Genomic DNA, 22,957 nt, shown 5'->3' with positions numbered 1-22,957 from the left:
GGAACATCTAACATGTGAACATTCGAATGTAATATATTTAATTTCATGCAAGAAATGCCCCAAACAATATGTAGGAGAAACTAAGAATAATTTACGAACTCGCTTTAATGCTCATAGGTCAGACATCAAATTAAAGAAAGACAAGCCTGTTTCTAATCATTTCAACCTCGACGACCATTCAATAGACGATCTCACCCTAATCCCAATTGAGCGTATAGAAATTGACTTGCCCGAAGATGAAACTACCAAATTCCGTCAATCTAGGGAGGCCCATTGGATTGAGACATTGAATACAGCAAGACCTATAGGACTAAATATTCATCATAATGTAGGCATAGCACCCTTTGTTGTCCCGTTTAATACAACCAGCAATCGAGCAAGCAAGATAGTTCATGCCCACTATAAGAGCCTTCAAGAGAAATTCCCCCATGTCTATAAGCAGAAAATGATAGTTGCATATTCAAAAAATAAGAACTTAAATGATAATATTGTTCATAGTAAACTAAAAACAATCAGTACATAACAGATACTATACTTCTCGCCCATTGGGCGAGTTATTTTTTCTAATTTCAGATCAGAATAAGAACAGAAGAAAACCCAATATCAAGACCCTTAATCCTGATTTCTAAATAAAGTGTCTGCTCCACCCTAGGCCTGTACATTTGGGAGAATCAAACCCTCCCTTCCCCGAAATATAATACATTATGGTAGGCCGGTAAATCATAAAAAATAAATTTCACAATACCATAATATCTTTAATGTGTCACTACTCTAAGGCTAGTGTCATTTCTAATAAATTAAAGTATTATAGTGCGTTAAATTGTATATTGCCGTCGATTTCCAGAGACTTACAGAAAAGGAGATAAATTAATTAAAAGTTAATTCAGTAAGTCTAAGACATGAAATCAATTATTTAGAATTAACCTGCCCGTATTGTTGAGTCCGTAGTTGTTGATACTCAAGATGTTGTTATATAAGGGAAACAACCCACTAAAAAAAGTTTCTTATACAGGCGGTAGAGGAGTAATTAAATGAAAATGAAATGAATGGAGTTTTACGTCCTACTCTTCTGCACATAGAGGGGTAATTAAAATACTAGTAGATCTATGGCCCCGGTAGGATTGGATCAAGTGGAATAGATCTAGATAATCAAACAAAACTACACACCAATTGACATTTATTAAGGCCCAACACTTGATTTGTAGTTATTAATCTTGGTATGGCCAGATCATAAACTAGTTAAAAAGCCTATCATGAATAGAATTGCTTTAGGAAGGTCGAACTATTTATTACTTTGATTATTGTAGCAAAGGAAAACGAAATTTTTATATGAAGAAAGCAGAAAAAAAAATTCAATGAATTAAATGATGCAACAGAATAGTTAATTCATAAGTAAACATTACATCGGCACTGAATTATATTGAGCCTTTAATAGGTTTGTCTTCTTTTGTTTTCGGATAAGGAGGGTTTGAATCTCCAAACTTTTCAAGATCATTAATTGAGACCAACCTAGGTTATTTTATGATTATGTTGTAGAAAGGAAACAACTCGTTATTTTGTCAAAATGGAGGAAAATCTCCAACAACAAGATATTTTGTAAAGAATTTTATTTGTATGGTTTAATATACAGAATCTGAAGAGGTAAATTGTTTCTTATCTATGTTCTTTACCTGTGATAACCATGTCTTAAAACAATTTTCTTTAGCTTAGAGAAATGTTCGTTGTTGAAAAATCGAGATGGCTTTTTTAATCTTCACAAGGCTTCCATAAAATATTGTGTTTTTTGTAATTGCAATTTTAAAGTCATTTTAGCGTATATTATGGTAAAAACTATATTGTTAGATATATTGTTTTGATGATCACACTGCCTTTCTGTCACTAAACAATTCCATTCGTTAAATTGGCATGATGCCGATTCTACTTTTGAAATATGAAAAAACCTATGCACGAAGCAAATTCGAGTTGGCATCATGATTAACCGTAAGACCGCACATTGGTATAATTTCTTTATTTATGCATTTAAGTCATTTAGACCATCTAGTTCGTCAATGGCAAGATTTCTCAAGTCCACAAATATACACACCCCCGAAACAGTACATATCACATTTGATACAATCCCTATCACAAAAGACCAGGAAATCGTCACTGTTTCAAATTCATTTTCAAAATGTTTATTCTGAATTTTTCTAAAATATTCATTTATTTTCACTGCAAATACCACCATTGACATGATCTGTAGACTCACTGGAAATAAAATATTACTAAGACAAGTAAAATAAGACCACTAAATGTTTACAAAGCACAAGGGGGTTGGGGGAGATGGTGTAACGACTGAACAGAGTGCAATTTTGTTGGCTTTGCAATGTGATATATGAACGCCTAAAAATCCAGAAGATAGTCTTTGTACACACTGAACACCGATCAAGATTCCCACTGTTATATATCTTTGTTACTACTCACCTATACAGAACGTTAGAAGGCAGATGGTCATGATTACTGGTCTAGATTTATTTTTGGATGGAATAAAAGCAGATATCATGAAAAGTAAAAATGCAACAAGATAACACATCACAGCTAGAATTGAAAATATCTGGGCTGACATGGTGAAATCTGAAATAAAAAGAAAAGGTCAACTTGCCATTCAAATGTCAATAATGAAAGAATGATTTTGTAATTTGATTTTGCAATGGCATCATAAAACACATTGTCGGATTGACAGGGGACATGCTCATATAGAGACGGAGCTATACTGTAGGTATCTAGTACAGTTTTTATCTAATTTGATGAAACTTGACATAAACATCTTTTGGTGAATATTTGCAACCATTCAGTTCGATGTGGGTGATTTCAATTGCACTGAGTTATATACATCTTTTGGTGAGTTTTTGCAACCATTCAGTTCGATGTGGGTGATTTCCATTGCACTGGGATTTTAATTAAGTCTAATGCCTTGTGTCAGTATAATGTTTCTCGAATTAACTCTATATTACCAAACTCGTCTAATTTAATACTCTAAAATGTACATAAAACAGATGTTGTTTTATTTATCCTATTCTATCTATATAATATGCTATATTACCATAAATCATGTTATGATTAGTATGCACTTATTAATAAAACATACAATAACGAGTGTCAAAAATATACAGGTGAAATGTCGACATACCAGATGCCTTTAATTTTTAATCTATTTTTCTGAACAAAGTAAAAAAATTTTTTTTATTTTTTTCAATAAAAAGAAATAGTACAGTTAGTCTTAGAATGACTTTGCGTTGATGAAAATAAAAACATAAGTAAACAAAATATAAACATAAGTAAACAAAATATAAACATAAGTACACTTTATATCTTCATAATTTGTTTTATAGAAGACAATTTTTTAGCCACAATTTAAGACTTTTTTGGTTGAAATTTCAAGAGAGGAAATGTGTTGTGTTTCTTTTCAATATTAACTCACAAAACATTATATATATATAAATATGAAATGGGGGGCGTATATTGTCGTCACCCATGTCCGTCCGTCCACAATTGCTCGTTAACACTCTACAAGGCACAATTCTTGATTGATTTCGACGAAACTTGGTATGGTTGTTTGTATTCACCCAAGGATGAACCCTATTGAAAATCAGAAAAATCGAAAAATATCCAGTATGAGTTATTGCCCTTGGTCTTTAAACGCTCGTAAACACTCTAGAAGGCCCAATTCTTGATAGATTTTGATGAAACTTGGTAATATTATTCAGTATCACCTCAAAAAGTTCAAAAGAAGTGTATGTCTGGAGGTTGAATATTTCATACTTGTAATTGTTACTGTACTGCCAAATATTTTTATTTAAAATCAAAGCTGTCAGTGGGCGTATATTACCTTGCCTGGAAAGCTATCTTTTATCAATGCTAAGACATTCTAACATTAACAACACTAATTTGAGGTTGATATTCCAATTCTCTTTAAAATATAGAAACAAATATAGAAATTTTTTTTGCTCAGACCATAATGAAACGACATTCATTCAATAAATCAGTTATATGACGTGTATTTCTCACCGGAACCCATAGTTTATCAGTTGGTAAGAGTTTCTTAAGTTTTCCAGAATATCACAATTTTCACTCTAATCTGGACAAGCGCTGTTTTCATGCGGTTTTTCTTTTCGAGACCATCGTCCGTATATGCACGAGTAGTTGTAAACGTGATAAAGGGATTTGTTGAAACAAGACTAAATTATAATTCAGTTGATGGCATAGAAAATAATTTTGATGCGTTCGTTAAAGTAAAACGCGAAAGAAAAAAAAACACGTATTATGTGAAACACTCACTGGGAAGATTTTGGGTCATTTAGACGTAGAGATATATTATTATGATATATTAATATACCTGTATTATTTGGGTGGCACTTCCAATTCTTCACAATAACAGTTTCTACACTAACGTAACAATACTGCCATAAACCAAATATTAACAACCTTCCAACAGACCAATAGGATGTAGCTAATGCCACAAAATAAAAGCCAGCAGCCAGTAATAGGCAGATCAGCGAAATGATGAATTTTATCGATTGCTCCATCCTATACTTGAATTGAATTCAATACATTAGATTCATTTAACCATTTCACCTGTAAATAGTAATGTTAATAGATTAAAAAAGGCAAGGTCCAAAATCTTTGAAAGATATTAATGATACAGAGACGTATTTTTTATTTTTCGTAAATTGTCCCATTGTCTTCGGAAACGACATGATAGAATGTTTTCACGTTATAAAATTTAATATATTTGTCCCGCAAGATCTTTTGTCCAAAGGTTCGGATCTTTAGTTCTTGTCTTTTAATTGATAATTAATACTACCTAATCAACACCTGTACTTCCTACTTCAATCTTATTTATGATTGCAACTGGAAAATCATTAGGTTCGGTGCATTTCAAGACTTCCGAATACTATAAATAAAACTCAATAAAATTTAGGTTTCTTTAATAATTTTAATCAATCTTCAAAGACAAATAGGTCTGGATAGTCCTACCATAATAATTCCAATCTCGTTGGCGGCAGATCGATACGACATAAGTCATGTATTTTTGAATGCTTACATATATTTTGCATTTGGCAGTATACTTACTAATATATAAGGAACTGTTTTTTTATACGCAAACTTTCAATTAATGAGCATCTGCCAAAGTCGGTATTTTTGTTTTGGGACACAGGGTGGGTATATCAGAAATACAAAATCTATGCTTAGCCTAAAACGAATCTTCATTGGAACGCATGGAGGAGGATGTACATGAACGAGTATCTTCATTACATTTCTATTAACGTTTTGGCAAATAAAGTGATATTTTGTTTGGAATAGATTATAATTTGTTTTCATTTACTTACTTGTATTTACGGTATGTTTTCTTAACTAACATGGCAAGACACCTGTATTAAGATTTATCTTTTTACCTTCCTCAATAATATCTTTTTTTTCTTCGCGTTGTGGAGCCAAGAAGACAAAACATTGCCTTCAGGTGAACAATAAACATTATTATGAAAGAAATTCTTTGAGGGTATAGTTTTTGTTCTTTGAATACTTGATAATTAACGCTGTAGAAAAGTTAATGTTAAAACATTTCCCTACAACAAGTTACATTTGAAATTGGACACGGTCTTCAAATTATATCGGCGGAAGACACTTAAGATTCGAAGTCTCTTCAATGCAACAGCCATATACTTATAAGAAGTAGACCAAAACGGTTTAGATGTTATATATTGTCCTATTTGCAGTTAGTTGCAAGTAGGTCGTGTCGTGAAGATAAGATAATTTCGTTTATGTCGAGGATACGTATTCTCAGAGGAAGTAAAAAAAATTGCTACATTATAACTAAAAAGAAGATAACAGTGCTAGAATGTGTTTGAAAGAAAGGTACAAAAACATTGATATTTTGACACTAATTGGTAACAAATTTAAACAAGTATTAAATTTTATTTTCTGTTAGATGCCACGAAATAACGTATTTTTTTTTTATCTGTTAAGCTCTTCACGTATATTAAGGCATTGACAAATTGTTATACTAAATGTATATGTTGATGTTAAACTGTCTGGAAATATATATGTTGACCAACTCAATCCATAGCAATTTTTTTGAATCCCAGAATCGTTTGAAATCATATGGCGCGCACGTTTTCGTTGGTGTAGCAACAGATTTTGAAGGCAGTAATGGTGCCAGTGGGGATACAGAAAAATGGCTTGTACAACCTTTTCATTACTGACAAATTTAACAAGATGATTTTTATATTATGTATTTGCCCCAAAATATGTGTCAGAATGAACAAAAACAATTCTATTTTTCAAATATTTTTTTGTGTGGCTTTCGCCTATTGCGCCTCCCAGTTTGAATCTCAACCTCGGCAATTGTTATCGCATTAAGGCAGTCTACCTCCCAATTGTAACCCCGGTCTTGGAAGACTGGTACCGCAACTGTCTGATTCACAGATCGAAGACAAAAGCCATTTTAATTCCTACCTCGACCGATTACGGAGGTTAAGCAATCCCAGAAGCACAAATTTAATTTATTTTTATATGGAATTACAGGACAAAAAAATATCAGACGGGAAATAAGAGAAGCTTAAAATTTCCCGATTCAATGAAGTATTCAAGATTCGACTACAGTATTTTTAAAATTATATTAAATTCAAGACGTTGCTAGGCATTAAAGTAAAATAGTATATCATTTCCTTTGAACTACTGAACCAATTTTTACTTCTTCTACCGGTTGAACAATTTCAAACAGCTGTCCGATTTGCTAAACAAATCTAATTTTAGCTCAACCAAATCTTATTGACTAAAAGCAGAATATTTATTGACTATTGCATTCAGATTGTAAATTGCATTGAGCCAATTTAGGCTCATTAGATTCAGGTGCTTTTGATTTAAAGCGCCAAGGATGATTAAGAGACTGACCCCACATTAATGCCATTTAATTTTATTTTGGAGATATTGACGTCAAGACAAAGTGAAGAAGTAATTCAAATTGCATACTTCCTGCTGACATTTTTTTGCAAGCCCAAAACGCCTTTCAATTGCCATAAACACCGATTCTCCAGAAAACTTAAATGATAAGCATTGTTTACATACCTTAGATATTGTCTTATATAATCACGCATCATTAAATTGATCCATTTATGACTAAACGTTAGTTTAAATTTAAATCGACTTTTAAATCTCCAGATGAATCCTTGTTAAACTTAGCACAGACGTAAGAAGAATGGGCTGTATGGTTACGATATAAACTGTGGATGGGTAATTTAAGATCTACGTAAATAATGTCAGACAGGCCTGACGTTCCAATACCTCTTACATTTCATTGATATTCTCAGTATTACCTAGTGTTGATTGGCAGCTATCAAGAAAGGTCAGAAAAGAGAAGCGGGTGGTGAATAAACGTGATGTAAACAGCCAGATGTGAGATGGCAAGTTTTAAATACTGGTGCTGTGTAACATGGCACTTGATTTCAAACGTACATGTTAATAGACGATGTTATACACTTAGATAGACAAAACAAGTCCACATTTATTATGATGCAGGTTCCTCTCTGATGCATTTTGTTTAATTTCGAACTAATGTACTCGAAATTATAACATGCTGAATAACATGCCCAATTGAACATTATTTGATATTGTCCATTAATGCAAGGGGATTGGCGATAACTTCCGTGCAGATTTATAATAAATTATGATGATAAAAAAAAGTTAATTTTCAAATTGCCATCAGAAGTTAGCTTAAGGTAGACACAGGTTCATCTTGCGACTGGCAGAATCTTGGTTTGCAATGACTTCTAGCAACTTAAAGCACCTGAGAAAGTCTTGTAAAATTTTGACATGAAAGACAAACCTACAGGTTAAAGTTTCATCGACAGTGGGAATTCGAAAATTAAAGACCAAGTCTTGTCTGTTGGTGATTATATGTATGCGCAAAAAAGCTGTTAACGGTACATATCTTCAGAACTTTGAAGATTATGAGCTTAGTAAATTATTATATTATATGTATAGACTAGTGTTCTCTGGGTTAATTAAACTGGACAGAAATGCATTTCTGGCAATCTTAATCACCTATAAATTATGACAAGTATGTTATGTTAATAAGGGTAAATTGATGATTTGTGAAGACATATGTCTATTTCAGTTAATTAACGTGAATAAGATAAGGAGAATACCAGAAGTTTCAGACTGGTAATCGACCAGTGCCGTATTACAGGTTATAACACAAATACATGTAGACATACATTACACCTTTCATGGCAAAACTCATTTTAATAGTATTATTACTTTATTAACTGTTGTTTGTATTATTTCAACAATTCCGTTTGGTCAAAATATGACTTTACTAACAAGATATTTAACTAGTTTTATTGAAGGAAATAATATAAAAAATATGCCCATCTAAACTAATGTGCAAAACATAAACCCTATGTAAAATTCCAACATCGCAAAAAGGGTCGCCCCCTTAAAACAATTTCTACTCTTTGTTCAATATATAATTTTGAAAATTCAAATCTAATACAGGCATATAGAAATGGCATTTTATGGTCATAGGGTGTGTTTTTGATTGCTAACAAAAGGCCGAAAACAACGCTATAGAATGTACAACACTCAAGCAATGGCACCAATGATATACGCCCACACAATAAAAATCCACGCCCATTTTATCAAAAGCTAAAAACACAAGGCTGCGTATCTCTATTTATGACGAATTGCACGAATACATAGTGAAATATTAACTTAAATATAACCTTTCGATAATCTATACAAGACTTTTATTATTTTATTTAGTTACTTAAAGTTTATGTCACACCATGGCCTTGTTCGTGTAATGATTGCCGCTTAGTTTTGTATAAGTTAAAATTACGCTGAAGCCCGTCGCAGAATATGCGACGTAATATGCTGTAAAAGGTTAATAATTCTAATAAATATCTCTTTATAAAAGCTAATATTACTGCATTGGCTGCAATATTTTATGTGTGAATAAAATCTTCTACGCATAATTGCGTACGGCTGGTATATCACACATACGCGGAATGCAAGTAGAACCAATGTTGTAACTAATTTCAAACGCATATTGACGCATTTGCAGTGAGAACGATCACAGAACACTTCCCACGTTACATTACGTTACGCGTATTGGCAGCGTTTAAGGGTAATGGTAAAATTAATATCATATACTAGGTGCAAAGATCGACAGAGATACAAAGTCCAAGGCTACCAATCAGTTGTGAATATAACCGTGTATGCGTCGAAAATTTTGTTCAAGTAAAAATGTTTATACGTTCTCTTCTTATTCTTCCCAGCTTGCGTCAGTTTTTTTATTTAGCTGACACAAAGCTTACCCATAACGTATGCGATGTACTGTAGTCTATTCGACAATGCTCAGGGTGTATATGCTTGCTTTTATCGTCTGTGTGACAGGTCCCGAAGCATACTTGAAATAACAGCTTGATTGGTTTAACTTTCAAGCGCACGAGTTGGCCTTTTCCGACATCTTTTTGGATAGCGCCGCAAATTATGATAAATGATAAATATGTATTGACACCAATGGGGATTCCCGAATTTATCAGCTTCTTTTAAATGTATAAAGAATAATATATCGCCTAATTCATCCCAATCAAAGCATGCCATCGTGAAACAGTTGATCATAGTTTTCTCCCTTTACATCTATTCATTAAACGGATCAAGACAACAAATCCTAAATGCACGAAGGCTGGCCACTGGAAGAATCAGATCAATTTCTGGATTTAGTCGACCTGAATGCACAGACGACTGTAAAATCATGTGTCGTTCCGCGACTGAAATGTCCCGTTTCCACCAGTTGCCCGTTTTCTACTTTATAAAGGAAAGTTGACTAGATCCGTTCCGTGACTGTCCCAGTTTCCACCAGTTGCTCGTTTTCTACTTTAAAAAATTCCATTTGCCAGCAGTTGCCTGTGTTTTCTTTATAGCTCTTCATCATTATATGTTACAAAAGTTTTATTGTTTTTAAAGTGACAATTTATGATTTTTTTTTAAATTGAGTGTTATTTACATAATTTTCACTTCTTTGAAATGGGTGTATTTATATCTGGTGATCTACAGGCTTCAAATTTCAAACTTATCTAGACATTTTGAATATATATATAAAACCATTACAAAAACCTTATGGTGGGCATGGTACATCCGGGTTAAATTATTATTTTTTTAACATTTTTAAGTAAGAGCAAAACTCATTTAAACTACAATTGTTTTCAAGAGGACTTTGCACACAATAATCTTATTGGTTTGGTCAGTCTTTATTAAAAGCTCAGTTCTTTCAGGTTTGTAGTTAAAAAAGGAACAGGTTTTAGAATTTTTATATTTTTAAATTTGACCTTGACCATTGCTGACCTTGACCTTTGTAGGAACTTTTAAGGTTTAAGTCCATTTGTATATTTTTGATTGAAACTTTAAAAAAAGATAAGGGACATTTCGTTTCATTTGTGAAGTCGATCATTCGACTTATTTTGACCAACTATTGTGAAGATACAGGTCTATGGTTGTTTAAATAATGTAAAAAAATACAATACATCCTGAAAAGATGTATAAAAGTTTTGAAGAAAAAGTTCACATAACATTGAACTCATATAATTCAATACATTGTGTGGAGCAAGGCATACCAAAAATAATGAAATGTCATTTATGTTACATGATATGATTCTATGAAATGTATATATCCGCGATAACGTCTAAAAAAAAAACTTTGACATGGCCGTTGTTGATTAAAAATTTATCCCTTTATACTGTTTGAAAGAAAAAATGAAACTATTCTTTTCCGTGTGCAAATATAAGAGTTCTATAAACAAAAATATACCACCCTCATTAGACATCATACAGTGTTAAGTATTATTTAAATTCTGTACAAATAAATACATTCTACATCATCCCTAGAACCATCTTCACAATGTCAAGCTATTACTATTCGCTGCCGTACCATCCAATCTAATCGCCGCATTCCATGACACAATAAAGGTTGCTATTGCAGTCAAGGCATAAGAAGAAGTTCGCAATAGCTTGACATTATGGAGATGCCCTACAACATTAGGTGCTATGTCCATAATCTTTGATAACCTGGTACGATTACACTTTTGCTTCCATATAAAAATATATCACCCACAAACTCAATTCAATGAAACTGTGGCATTCTAGATGTACTGATGTAGGCATTGTTCTGAAATGAAAGTGCAAAAAATCACTTATAAAAAGATGTCCGTAGGAAGAAAACCTAGTTGAGGAGGAGGGGTGGGCGACGGTGTTCTGAAATTGTTTTTTCATAGCACTCATTCGCATCCGGCGAAAGCGCACATAGCGCACGCCTGTTGATGAGGATTAAGGGGGATTCTCCCCCGCCTCTGTCCACCAAAGAATATTTTGAATATTAAGGTTGATTTCCCTAAAGCTAACCGCTCAGCGGAATACGAAGCTCGCCTCATGAGAAGGGTTTTGGGGGAGAATTCTGTTTCAGTTTGCGTCGTATACTTCCAAAAATATCAGTTTAAGCCAAGTTTGAAAGGAACCCAAGTTGTTTTCCATGTAAAAATCGTTTTTTCTTTCTTTCCTTTTTTAAGTACATTTTTACATGTCTTTGATGAAAAATGTCGGGGATTATTTGGGTTTTGAAAAAATGTAAATAGCCTTCAGAAGTTCTAGAACTGCACGAAAATCTACTAATATACCTCAAACTAAAAATTTCACTTTCAATTTCTATACAGGGCATAAAAATCATACTTACTTGGTATGCATTGTAAAACCCACGTTTTGTTCCATCGGGTCTCGGTAATGGTAAAGTTTCAGCATGTACATAATCATCCATCATCTATTAACAAAATATCAGCGCTATTTAAATTATTTGTATCGAAATTTCTGATGGACAGACTGACATAGATTGACTTTGAGCATTCGACGTTTTAAAAAAACCATTTGCGAAATCCCCTGACATTTACAAAAGTTTTCACCAGAAACACAAAGAACAAGGACACGTTTTTAAATGAACAAAAAACAAATACTAACATAGTCATCTACATATCTTACTGGCTCTGAAACATAACTCCATCGTCTTTTATCATGCATTGGTATATCATAAGGCCTGTTGCCATCCATGAACACTCTGGGTAATTTCACAACACTAGTGTCAAGACTGCTACCCATACCAACTGAACTAGCCTTACTGGATTTCCTGAAATCATTGAGAATTAAAAAAATTAGGTCAGAACAAAAGAAAAAAAATACATGGTTTCCTAAATGGGCTTTATCGATTGTGAACATGTTATAATGATTCTGATCTGCAGAAAAAAGGATTGGGGAGATAAAAGCAACTTACCTTGATCGTCTTTTTACAGTGCACACACAAATACAGCATAGGGTACAAATTAGAATAAGCAGACCTCCTAATACGCTAGCACATATAATCAATAATTCTGCAAAGCAAAAAAAGGCAACTAGTTTTAATAATACAGAAATAACTAGGGAAGTGATTTACCAAATTATAACGTGGTTGATACAGCTTGATTTAAAATCAAGTACTAAAACATTAGTTTTCGTGAAACAGGTCCCAGTAAGGGTGGGTCAATTTTGTACATCATACATGAAGCTTAACAATATCTAAAGCACAACAAATTATAAAAAACAGAATATCTTCCTGTCAACATGTCTGTCAGTAGCATTTGTCAACATGTCTGATACCATCTTTAATACCTCCTGTCAACATGTCTGATATAAGTATGTAAAATATCTCCTGTCCAAATGTCTGATATTACCATGTCAAATACCACGTCAACAAGTCTGATATAAGTATGTAAAATGCCTCCTTTCAATAAGTCTGATATTAGTTCGTAGAACATCTCGCGTCAACATGTCTGATATTAGTATTAAAATATCTCGCTTCAACATGGTTGATATTAGTATCTTTAATGTCCCCTGTCAACATGTCTGATATTCACATGTAAAATATCCCGTCAACATGTCTGATATTATCATGTACAACATTGTCAACTTGTCTTTTATTAGTGAGTAAAATACCTCCTATCAACATGTCTGACATTAGCATGTGTGAATTACCCGTTAACATGTCTGATATTAGTATGCAAGGCAGCTATATTTATATATAATCTATTTTTAATTTCAGTTTTTATCAAGTTTTTCATATATACATGAATTGTTTTTTTGTCCATTTTAAGACAAAAAATTCAACTTAATTCCAAACATACAGCATGTGATAGTTGTCTACAGAAAATTACGATAAGTTTTCTGAATAAACATTAATATTTCTTAAAGATGATTTGATGATAAATTAAATTGATTTATGACCTTTTCCATTGATTTCACAGTTTGTTCCAATATACCATTCTGGGCATCTGAAACGTAGAGAAATTAAATATCTTAAAAAAATGATTTACTATTAATTTCTTGTTACCGACTATAACATTTAACTCCTAGTTAAAATACTAAGTTATTTTCAAATTACTTACACACAAGCTGATACACCATCTCCTTCACTACACGTGCCATTATTTTCACACTTACATGATACTGGAATATTAATTTAACATCAGTTAAAACATTACATTATTGATATTTCATATTTAATCGAAATTAGTACTACCGTTTCAAAAATGGTTTGTCTTCCGAGCCGTTGTTTGTTTTTGCTACTGTATCACCGGTCAAGTCCCATTTGTCATATTCCTAATAATCCGACAGAAAATGAGGGATAGCAAAAGCAAAAAAGGCATATATTGGACAAATCTTTATGGTGCAGTTCTACTTCAAAGATAATTAAATACATTCCACACATTTTCCCATGGAGTACTGATTCATGCATTATAGATAGAGAAGACAGATTAATCAGAAGGGAGACAAAAGCCGAGGCTTAAAGAAAATTAAGAGCGACTCCAGGTGGTGGCAGATGTTGGTGCATAGGAAGAGATTCAGGTATAAATATGGATGTTTTGTAAACATACTAACCAAGCTTGGGTATTTGGGATCTTGATTTTCAAGAGCATGAGATAAGAATGGTTTGCATTAAACGATATATAACGTTATTACTTTTGTTATAGTGGTTGATTCTATGTACCTCATGACTGTGATTATTAATTTGATAAATTTATGCAGAAAGCCATGGTTTGAATTGCCAGATGTACTTCACCAACTGGAGGAGACTTCACCAGTGATATCAATGGATACCTCTATACAAAACCACATGGAGCTGGTTTTCTGCAGTTTAGCCTTGATGATGCGGATATGTATATCTACACCGGACTGGAGTCATATTATGCCAAAATTAAAATAATGTTGGAAATTTTGGGACAAGTTGCTTTCGCGATTGTTTGAAATTAGTAGTATACAGTTGCATCAAAAAAAGATTTTAGACCCAACATACCAATTGATCATCTATGCTGTGCATGGGCATCTTGCTATGGGAAGACAAACTTGATATTATGTGAACTTTGACAACACTTACAATCAATTCAAGTTTCAGTCAAATTTTGTTTGTTATGGCTGATGGGACGTATAATTGGAGGATATCGCCCCACTTAAATGAATCGTCACATTAAAAACGAGCCTCAGTGATTCAACATGACATTTTCCTTTCATTTTAAACTTTGCTATTCTAAATTACTGAGACTCGTTTTTAATGTTCACAATAGGCCTATATAGAAAATACAGTGAAAATAAAATTTTGTGCGTTTTAGTGGAAATTTCCTAGCAGTATTTAATACCGAATACCAAAATGAAAAATTTGCGCAAGTATCATTTACAGATTGATACAAAAGAAGCATATTGATTACACTATATTGACTACACCAATATTGGTATCTTTTCAAAAAGATATCACAAATCAGGAAAACCAAAACAAAGGTTAAAGTATGTATAAATAAATAAAAACAGAGAATAAAGCTTTTGTTGTATCATTATAAGTGAGTATATAGCGCAGTGGAAACCTCATGGTAATATCAGGTTTGAGATCATTAATAACGTATTTTCACCAACCTTTGCAGTTTTCTCCTGGTGCTTTAAAAATATCGGGAGAAAAATCATCAAATCCTTCCTCACATTGGCATGTGAATGTCCTCATACTGTGTGTACATCTGGCATTTAAATCACAATAATTATAATTTGGGTCGACACAGTGACTAAATTCTGAAATGAATTAAAATCGTTATTCTTTGCGATATGTATGGTAATTACAACGATTTTTATTCAAAAAATTAAATATCAACCCATTTTAAATATTAACGTGACAAACTAAATATGTAATGATAATTTCACAAAATAAAAAAAATACCGACATTTGAAATTTAAAGCAAGATTTTAGATTGAAAAATCTGTGAAAGCAGGAAAAAGAAGCTGAACACATGACTGTATAGAGAAAGGATTATGATTATTCTTACCAGATAACAATTTCAAATATTGTGACATGCTGACATTCTGACCAAGAACTAAATTTGTACCACTTAATTTGACCATTCCATCAATGTCTACATATGCCGATGCAGTCAGTCCTCTATTATACATGGTTTGTAATTGCTGTCTACGAGGTGCTGTATCTTTATTCAGGGCGATTTCAAATACTACATTGCCATCTTTTTTTGACATTGAAATAACGTCTATATCTAATATTCCTGTTAAACCTTGACTACTAAACCCTGAAAATAACTGAAACGATGTCATAGTAAGAGAAAATGCAATTGAGACAATGCACAACATAATAACTGGAAGATTTGTCTAAAATCATACTAGTGTAATAAGGAAATCTTTACTTCCCGACTGTCTGTTACTTCATATACAGCAGAGAGTAAGTTAAAATTTGCATTAGTAGACTTGCTAATTGTAATTTTTGCGTGTCTCTTTTGTATTTATATGTTGACTGGTTTTAACTGATACCAACGCATAGCTTTCAGATATGTTTCATTGAATATTTGTGACAGCGTGAAAAGCCATCCTAGAGAGGAAACTAAGGAAAGTGGAGGAATCAATGAGGCATTTCATATTCGCTTACTTCAGTTCAAGAATCTACTTACGACTTGTCTAATCTCGTAGTTAAGCGTGTTTTTATCTCCATATTTGTCTAAGCTATTCTTATCTAATGGTATTTCTCCTCGGAAAAACTGAGCAGCTACAAAAATACATTATTTGAGAGTCGATCGCAATATATTCTTGTGAGTGTCCTATCCCATAATGAGCAAAAACACTCCACATGATGACTTAACGATAATAGCTCTTTCAAGTTAAGCCGAAGGACATCACTTCATATTAAGTCTACAAAAGTGTTCTTGTATTAGTAAAATTTAAATGTTGCGGCTAGATCTAGGTAAAAAGCTATGTAATTTTGATATCGAGCTACAGATGTTTGTGACACTAATCATGCAAGTATTCATTTAAAGAAATGATTGTCATACTAAAATTGAATGATTCACCAAAACCACCTGATATACGAATATCTATTGCATTGTTCTTTCCGATTTCTTTTAGGTATTTGCTACACGGATTCATATAGTACAGTCAATAGGGGTGCGCCCCACTACTGCAGATGGTGTATGCAAACATTATGCATTAAAACTATCCTCACCTACACACTTGTTATCTTCTCTATTAGGTAGATATCCCCTAAGACATTTACATAATCCATCCTTGGAACACCTTTCAAAATGAGTAATATCACAGCTATCTTCATTGCGCTCATCACATTGAGTAGAGTTATTCAATGTGTCGGTAGGAACGAAAGAACCTATACCTCCAGTGTTATCGCTAATACGAGCACTTGCTGTAAAATCATTACCTTAAACAAATAATATAATAAATTTACAACAATGGAAGGTAATAAGGGAATTATAACGCCCGAAGAACTTAGACCCTATAAAACTCAGTCTCAACTTTATATCTACTATGAAAATGATTAAAAATAGTTTTTTCCTACTCTATTGTATAGCCCCCTCTGAAAGTACGCATCTCAACGTTCTATAACCAATGATTTCTTTTCAGAATTCTGCAGAAATAAATAGCAATCTGATCTGCAAATACATAAAGTATTGCTAAACTCCAATAAAGTTTAGTATTCAGAGTTACACGGCGATGTGTACCGATATTATTTTGTTAGTAAATATTAGCCATCATTGCTAAAGCATCGGAATTGTTTCTAATGAAGGTGAATTTGTTTGTGTGTTGAATTCTTAAAACATACCAGGATTATTTGTTTTATTTACATTACCGCACTCTCCATTTCTAGTCACTGCAATGTAAAAAGAAAAAAAGGATTATATGACATTTCATACAACCTTATTTAATGCATTTTCCACATTTTACATATCGTTGTTGTAATGATCTATAAAGGTAGTCTAAATGGTGTAAAACTACTCTAATTGCACTTTTTCTATATGTTGACAGATTTACTATAATTCGTAACTGGCATATTTGTATAGTCAAATTAACATCTATCAATGTTATGGGTAAGGTATTTGTAAATTTTTCATTAAAAAAAAATTAAAGAGCGACTCTTAAAATCGAAATAATCAATTGACTATGAAATATTTCGGGTTTTATGTGGAAAAGAAAACGTGGATGGCAGATGATTTTTTCTTCAAAAAAAATTTAACGACAACGTTATTCCAGCTGACACATGAAACGATTATATTAAAATGTCGTTGGGATATATGTTAAGATAAAAACAATCGATAGCAAAATGTAAATTAATTGTTACAATCTTCGCTAATACTAGTCCAAAATATCACCTAGTACTAATCTTAACAACCTACGCTAAAACTAGTCCCAAATATCACCTAGTACTAATCTTACAACCTCCGCTGATACTAGTCCAAAACATCTCCTACAACCAATATTACAACCTTCGCTAATACTAGTCCAAAATATCACCTAGTACTAATCTTACAACCTACGCTAATACTAGTCCAAAATATCACATAGTACTAATCTTACAACCTCCGCTAATACTAGTCCAAAACATCTCCTACAACCAATATTACAACCTTCGCTAATACTAGTCCAAAATATCTCCTTCAACCAATATTACAACCTTCGCTAATACTAGTCCAAAACATCTCCTACAACCAATATTACAACCTTCGCTAATACAAGTCCAAAATATCACCTACTACTAAACTGAGTAACTCACGCCACACCATCCAGGGCCGAGTTTCACCGCCATGTCATTCGACCCGACCAGATCTAACGAAGAATCAACAACCAAACCCACAACACCGAATCATCCAATTTGATCCAATCCAACTACCAACTACTACGACTACCAACAGCTACCTAGTTTGCGATATCAGCATCCGCTGGAAGCGAACGTTAACTTGTCATCTACCTACTACTAATCTTACAACCTACGCTAAAATTAGTCCAAAATATCATCTACTACCAATCTAGCCTAGCGACATCTCCTATTATCAGTCCTTTTCTAAAACAACATCGCCTAGTACCTACCAGTCTGACAATATCTTCTACAACCAGTCCCTTCTACCAGTCTAACCACTAGTCCAACAACATCTCCTACTACCAATTCTCCCACTACAAGTCTTGATGATTATAGAGATATAGTAACAATTTCTCACCAAAATGGCATGTTTCGGAATGCTTTGAGACGGAGTGCAATGCATTTATCATCTATCCTCTGAAAATTGAACCTCGTGGTACATTTTGTACCTTAATATTTTCATCATACGATTGAACGATTTGGTAAATTATTTGTGTGACGGGGCATGCTGTGCAAGGAGAATAAGGAACATTTGGCTAAAAAGTGGTAGTCTTTCCTAAGGGAATACCCTCTTGTTCACAATCCGCGTTTTATTGTACAAATGACAATTTCATTGTAAGTCTGCATCGATACCTGATTCAAAGGAGCTCTCTCTAGCCATGCAGAAATGGAAACTTGAAAGTATTTAGATCATTTCTTATTGTAATATGTTTTGTAATTTTTCCCGTACATAGTATGTTAACTGACTAACTAATGTTATCGATGTAAGTTTTTTGCTTTCTTAATTTTATTTTCAAACATCATTAATTAATTTTCGGGGAATGAGGATTGGATTCTCTCAAATGCGCAGGCCGAGAATGGAACAAAAAAAAGGATGGGGAGGGGGGGGGGGGGGGGGGTGAAACTGAAAATAAGATAAAATGATAACTCGCCCAAAAGGCGACAGGTTACATGGTTACATACTGATGGGCTTTAGTTTGCTATGAACAAAGTTGTAATTTAAGATCTGATTTTTTGAATAGGCAACAATCATCTTTTGTTTATAGACACGGGGGGAATTTCTCTCGAAGCTCTCATAATTGGCATGGAGTATTTTACTTGCTCGATTGCTAGTGGTAGTGAACGGGACAACAAAGGGAGCTATGCCTGTATTGTGATGACTATTCAGTCCTATCCTCCTGGCTGTATTTAGCGTCTCAATGGGCTTCCCTAGCTTGACGGAATTTAGTAGTTTCATCTTTTTGCAGGTCAATTACTATGCGCTCATTAGGGGGTTAGAATAATATCATCTGATGAACGGCGTCCAAGTTAAAATGCTTAGAAATGGGCTTGTCTTTCTACTCAAATCCATCACATCCAGTCATTCGTCGAAGGCTACGACCATGATTCTAAACCAGTCATGTTATCTGTATTTATCTGTATACCAATCTTCAAAAGAATTACGAAGAAATTCTAGTAGAATCGCCGATGCAATGCAATCCTACCATCTTACCAAGAAGAATTCGAACCAATTACCAACCTTCACTGGTCTCCAGAAACCGCAAAGAGTATTTATTTGTTTTGGGAAAGCTTTAAACAACACGTAAGTCATTAAACTAATTACTGGGGATTAAAATACTGTAAGGCCCCCACTAGGACAAACTGGAGCCTAAAATTCTCACACCCCTTAACCATTCTATCTTAGACCACGGACTTTGATTATCTACAACCGTCTATCGAACGATTCAACGTAATCACAGCTGCACATTTTTCTTCCAAAACCACCGTCCACGTGGTACAATAAACACGTTTATTTTATTTCAAGTTGCAAAATTTTATCTTGTATATTTCTTCCGATATAAAATCATTTGAAACGTCGATTCCATTGCACTTTAATATTTTTATTCATTATTTCTTTATTATCTATATAAAAACTATCAGAAATATGACCTGAAAAAAATGTATCCATAATTAAGTCTAATGGTGCCAAATTATGATATAAATAGTATTCGGAAGTGTTCAAAAGGGCAATCTGAAGCAGGAAAAAAAATAAAAATAAAACATTGTATGTACTCCCAAAACATAATTATGTGCTCTGCCACTGATCTAAATGTATAGATACGTTTAAGGAGAGTTATTAGTAGTCTGGTCTGTTTGAAAGTTACATTTGTTGCTAATACAGTCCACTGTATTTTGTTTACAAAACTCAAACCAATGTTTAAATTGAGATAAGAGTAACTTAATTGACCTAAACTTCATTTTAAAGATGTGCTTTATACAGACTATATTTGTAGTGTAGCGTGTTTTCCAATCTATAGAAATGAAATAAGTGTAGGTTACGTAAGAGGTGCACCTTGTCAGAACAACGAACATGGCTTTAATCATTAAGTCTAATATGTAGCGGATTTGGATTTGTTGTTTAGTAATTGGTAAAGCTAATTGATTGAACGTATACATCACCAAACGTATTTCGCATAATTAACGAATCAGGAATTTTTGTGCGAAACTGCATTATGTCGTGTGTTGCCCATAAAAAAATCCACATTTACACAGGTTACATTTCTTTTCTTTCTTACAATTAACACAAGAATAATATTCAAAGTATCAGAGCTAAGACCATTATATTTTGTTAGACCTAATGGTTATAGAGGTAAAGATATCTTTCAGCAAATTACAGCTTGATAAATTGAACCACTTTTAAATACCCCCGAAATACAATACTATGCTCAACGAGGCCATCATTTTCATGACACTTTATTTAAGACAAAATATTGTTTTTCCAGTTTCATGAATTTTCTAATTTTACATTGGGTTTCCACAGTAAATTTTGTCGGCTAGAGAAAAACACATTAATTTTCACGGAAAAGCGGTTTTCGGGCGAATTGTGCTGAAAATGGTGGCCACATTAAGCATAAAACAAACAAACATGATTGCTTACAGTTTACCTTTAAAGGTATAAATTGACCTTTAGTTACTAAAACACAATTAACGAGAATGACAAAAACGTAAAATAGTCACAAATCAAATAGAAACGTTTAAACGACTAGAAAAGAGGAGAGGTAATATTTCAAAGTGAAATGTTTACCTGGATTACTTATTACTGAACGTGACACGTTTACAAAATTTAACCTTATGCAATCAATATTTAGAAGGTACTCTTTCGAAATCACATAACCAAGCTGGAATGTGCAGTCAGTAAGTCAGTCAGTCATTTACATAGCTGGTATAGGAGAACCACAACACATAATGATATTACAATAAAAGATGATATGAAAAAGTTTCTATTCCAGCTTAGCAAGAATAGGTATTGGTGCAGATTAGAGGGGCTTACAATGAAAAATGGGCAATCCCTATACATCTGGAAATAAAAAAATATGCCATTTCCTGGCCAAATGTTCTTACATTCCTTTTGGATGCCGTGTCGCCCATGGCCTCATCTTAAAAAGTAAGAAACATTTAAACCATTTAGCAAAGCATCCTATCATATAAAAAGGATTAAGGTACAAAGAGTTCAGACAAACAAATTCAATTGAAAGAAAACGTGTTAAATTAATTGCACTCTATCTCAAAAGCAACCCGAATGATTAAAATGTTTGGTGAAAAAATTATATCTTTACAATCATCAATAAGTCAACCAAAGAAAAATCAAGAGAGAAGATGGTGGGGAAGCATGCAATTAGACCGAAATACTGGAGAACACAGCGATCCTATTAAGGTTACACAATAAATGGTTTCCCAGAATCGGGAAAGAGTAAATGTTCCGTCAGTTGAATTGAATATTAAGGGCCGGGATATTCTGTCTATAGTCTGCAGCTGTATAACTGTGTTCATAACAATTTTAAAGGCATGTACCGGTCATACGGCTCATGAAACTTATGTTTCCAGTTGCTAAATTTTTTCGTCCATAATTTCTTCTGATAACCATTTGAAACATTAAGTGACATTTTGTATGGCGTTTTTTACTCAAAAGGACACTTTTTCAAACTCTTGGTATATACATATATGAATATACTTTTCACAAAACTCCGAAGACTAAAACAGATCAATAGAATATTCGACAGTAGCTGGATCATGACAAACTTTTCAAACTGTATACATATTAACAGATCATAGATGATAATAGATAATTAAAAAAATAAATATTTACACACCCAATTGACTTTCACAAAAAATATAAAAAAAGCTACTAACCAACTAATATATAAAAAACAATGCCTGTAAGTTGAATTATATCAAACTGTGTCATCTTCATCACGAATCACCTTGTCCGTTACCAAGCAATTTTCATATTCCAACACTATACTTCGATCGTAACATAATCAATTGCTCGAGGGTCACAAAATTCAAATATTTCTCGAAACATGAATTTCAGAAAGCCTCAATGAAATAGAAAAAAATATCCTAATAAGAATTCAAAATGGCTGATGAGAGAACACCTCATCAAGTTGAAAACAGATTGAAAATAGGCCAGGTTGCTTGCCAAAAAATATCAACATGTAGCTATCGTCCCCATTGGTAAACAGTGGCGTCCTATCAATTTAGAATACCAATATCAACAATACAGTTGCCGCGTTTAGTGAACCAAGCTAACGCCCGTTTAAACCCGACAAAGTTATAGATTCAAGTCAAGTGAATTTAAATATTATCACCATTCAAAATATTACAGAAAGAGTTTTATGCAATTATACCAGAGACCATCCGATAAAACAAATTATTATTGGTTAGTTCCTTCCTAAA

At 33.2% G+C, this 22,957-nt stretch overlaps 3 protein-coding genes across 3 annotated transcripts; all 3 read right to left on the bottom strand.

Moving 5' to 3' along the window:
- Positions 1 to 2,011: 2,011 nt before the first annotated feature.
- On the bottom strand, positions 2,012 to 4,562 carry LOTGIDRAFT_157489 (hypothetical protein; the record flags this gene model as incomplete). The annotated part of the gene is made up of 3 exons (XM_009049697.1): positions 2,012 to 2,244; positions 2,461 to 2,610; positions 4,373 to 4,562. The coding sequence occupies 3 exons, from the start codon at positions 4,560 to 4,562 to the stop codon at positions 2,012 to 2,014; spliced, it is 573 nt and encodes a 190-aa protein (XP_009047945.1).
- Positions 4,563 to 10,526: 5,964 nt separating this feature from the next.
- Positions 10,527 to 13,099, bottom strand: LOTGIDRAFT_157488 (hypothetical protein; the record flags this gene model as incomplete). The annotated part of the gene is made up of 5 exons (XM_009049696.1): positions 10,527 to 10,565; positions 11,765 to 11,848; positions 12,064 to 12,208; positions 12,353 to 12,449; positions 13,051 to 13,099. 5 exons carry the CDS (start codon positions 13,097 to 13,099, stop codon positions 10,527 to 10,529), a joined length of 414 nt encoding a protein of 137 aa, XP_009047944.1.
- Positions 13,100 to 13,321: 222 nt separating this feature from the next.
- Positions 13,322 to 22,164, bottom strand: LOTGIDRAFT_157487 (hypothetical protein; the record flags this gene model as incomplete). The annotated part of the gene is made up of 9 exons (XM_009049695.1): positions 13,322 to 13,385; positions 13,500 to 13,560; positions 15,019 to 15,168; positions 15,420 to 15,684; positions 16,050 to 16,144; positions 16,598 to 16,807; positions 17,210 to 17,257; positions 18,472 to 18,563; positions 22,073 to 22,164. The coding sequence occupies 9 exons, from the start codon at positions 22,162 to 22,164 to the stop codon at positions 13,322 to 13,324; spliced, it is 1,077 nt and encodes a 358-aa protein (XP_009047943.1).
- Between the last annotated feature and the right edge of the window lie 793 nt (positions 22,165 to 22,957).

This window comes from Lottia gigantea, assembly GCF_000327385.1.
Source record: "Lottia gigantea unplaced genomic scaffold LOTGIsca_14, whole genome shotgun sequence".
NCBI classification, from domain to species: domain Eukaryota; kingdom Metazoa; phylum Mollusca; class Gastropoda; family Lottiidae; genus Lottia; species Lottia gigantea.
Note: the sequence above shows the minus strand (reverse complement) of the source record. Positions and strands in the feature narration are given on the sequence as shown.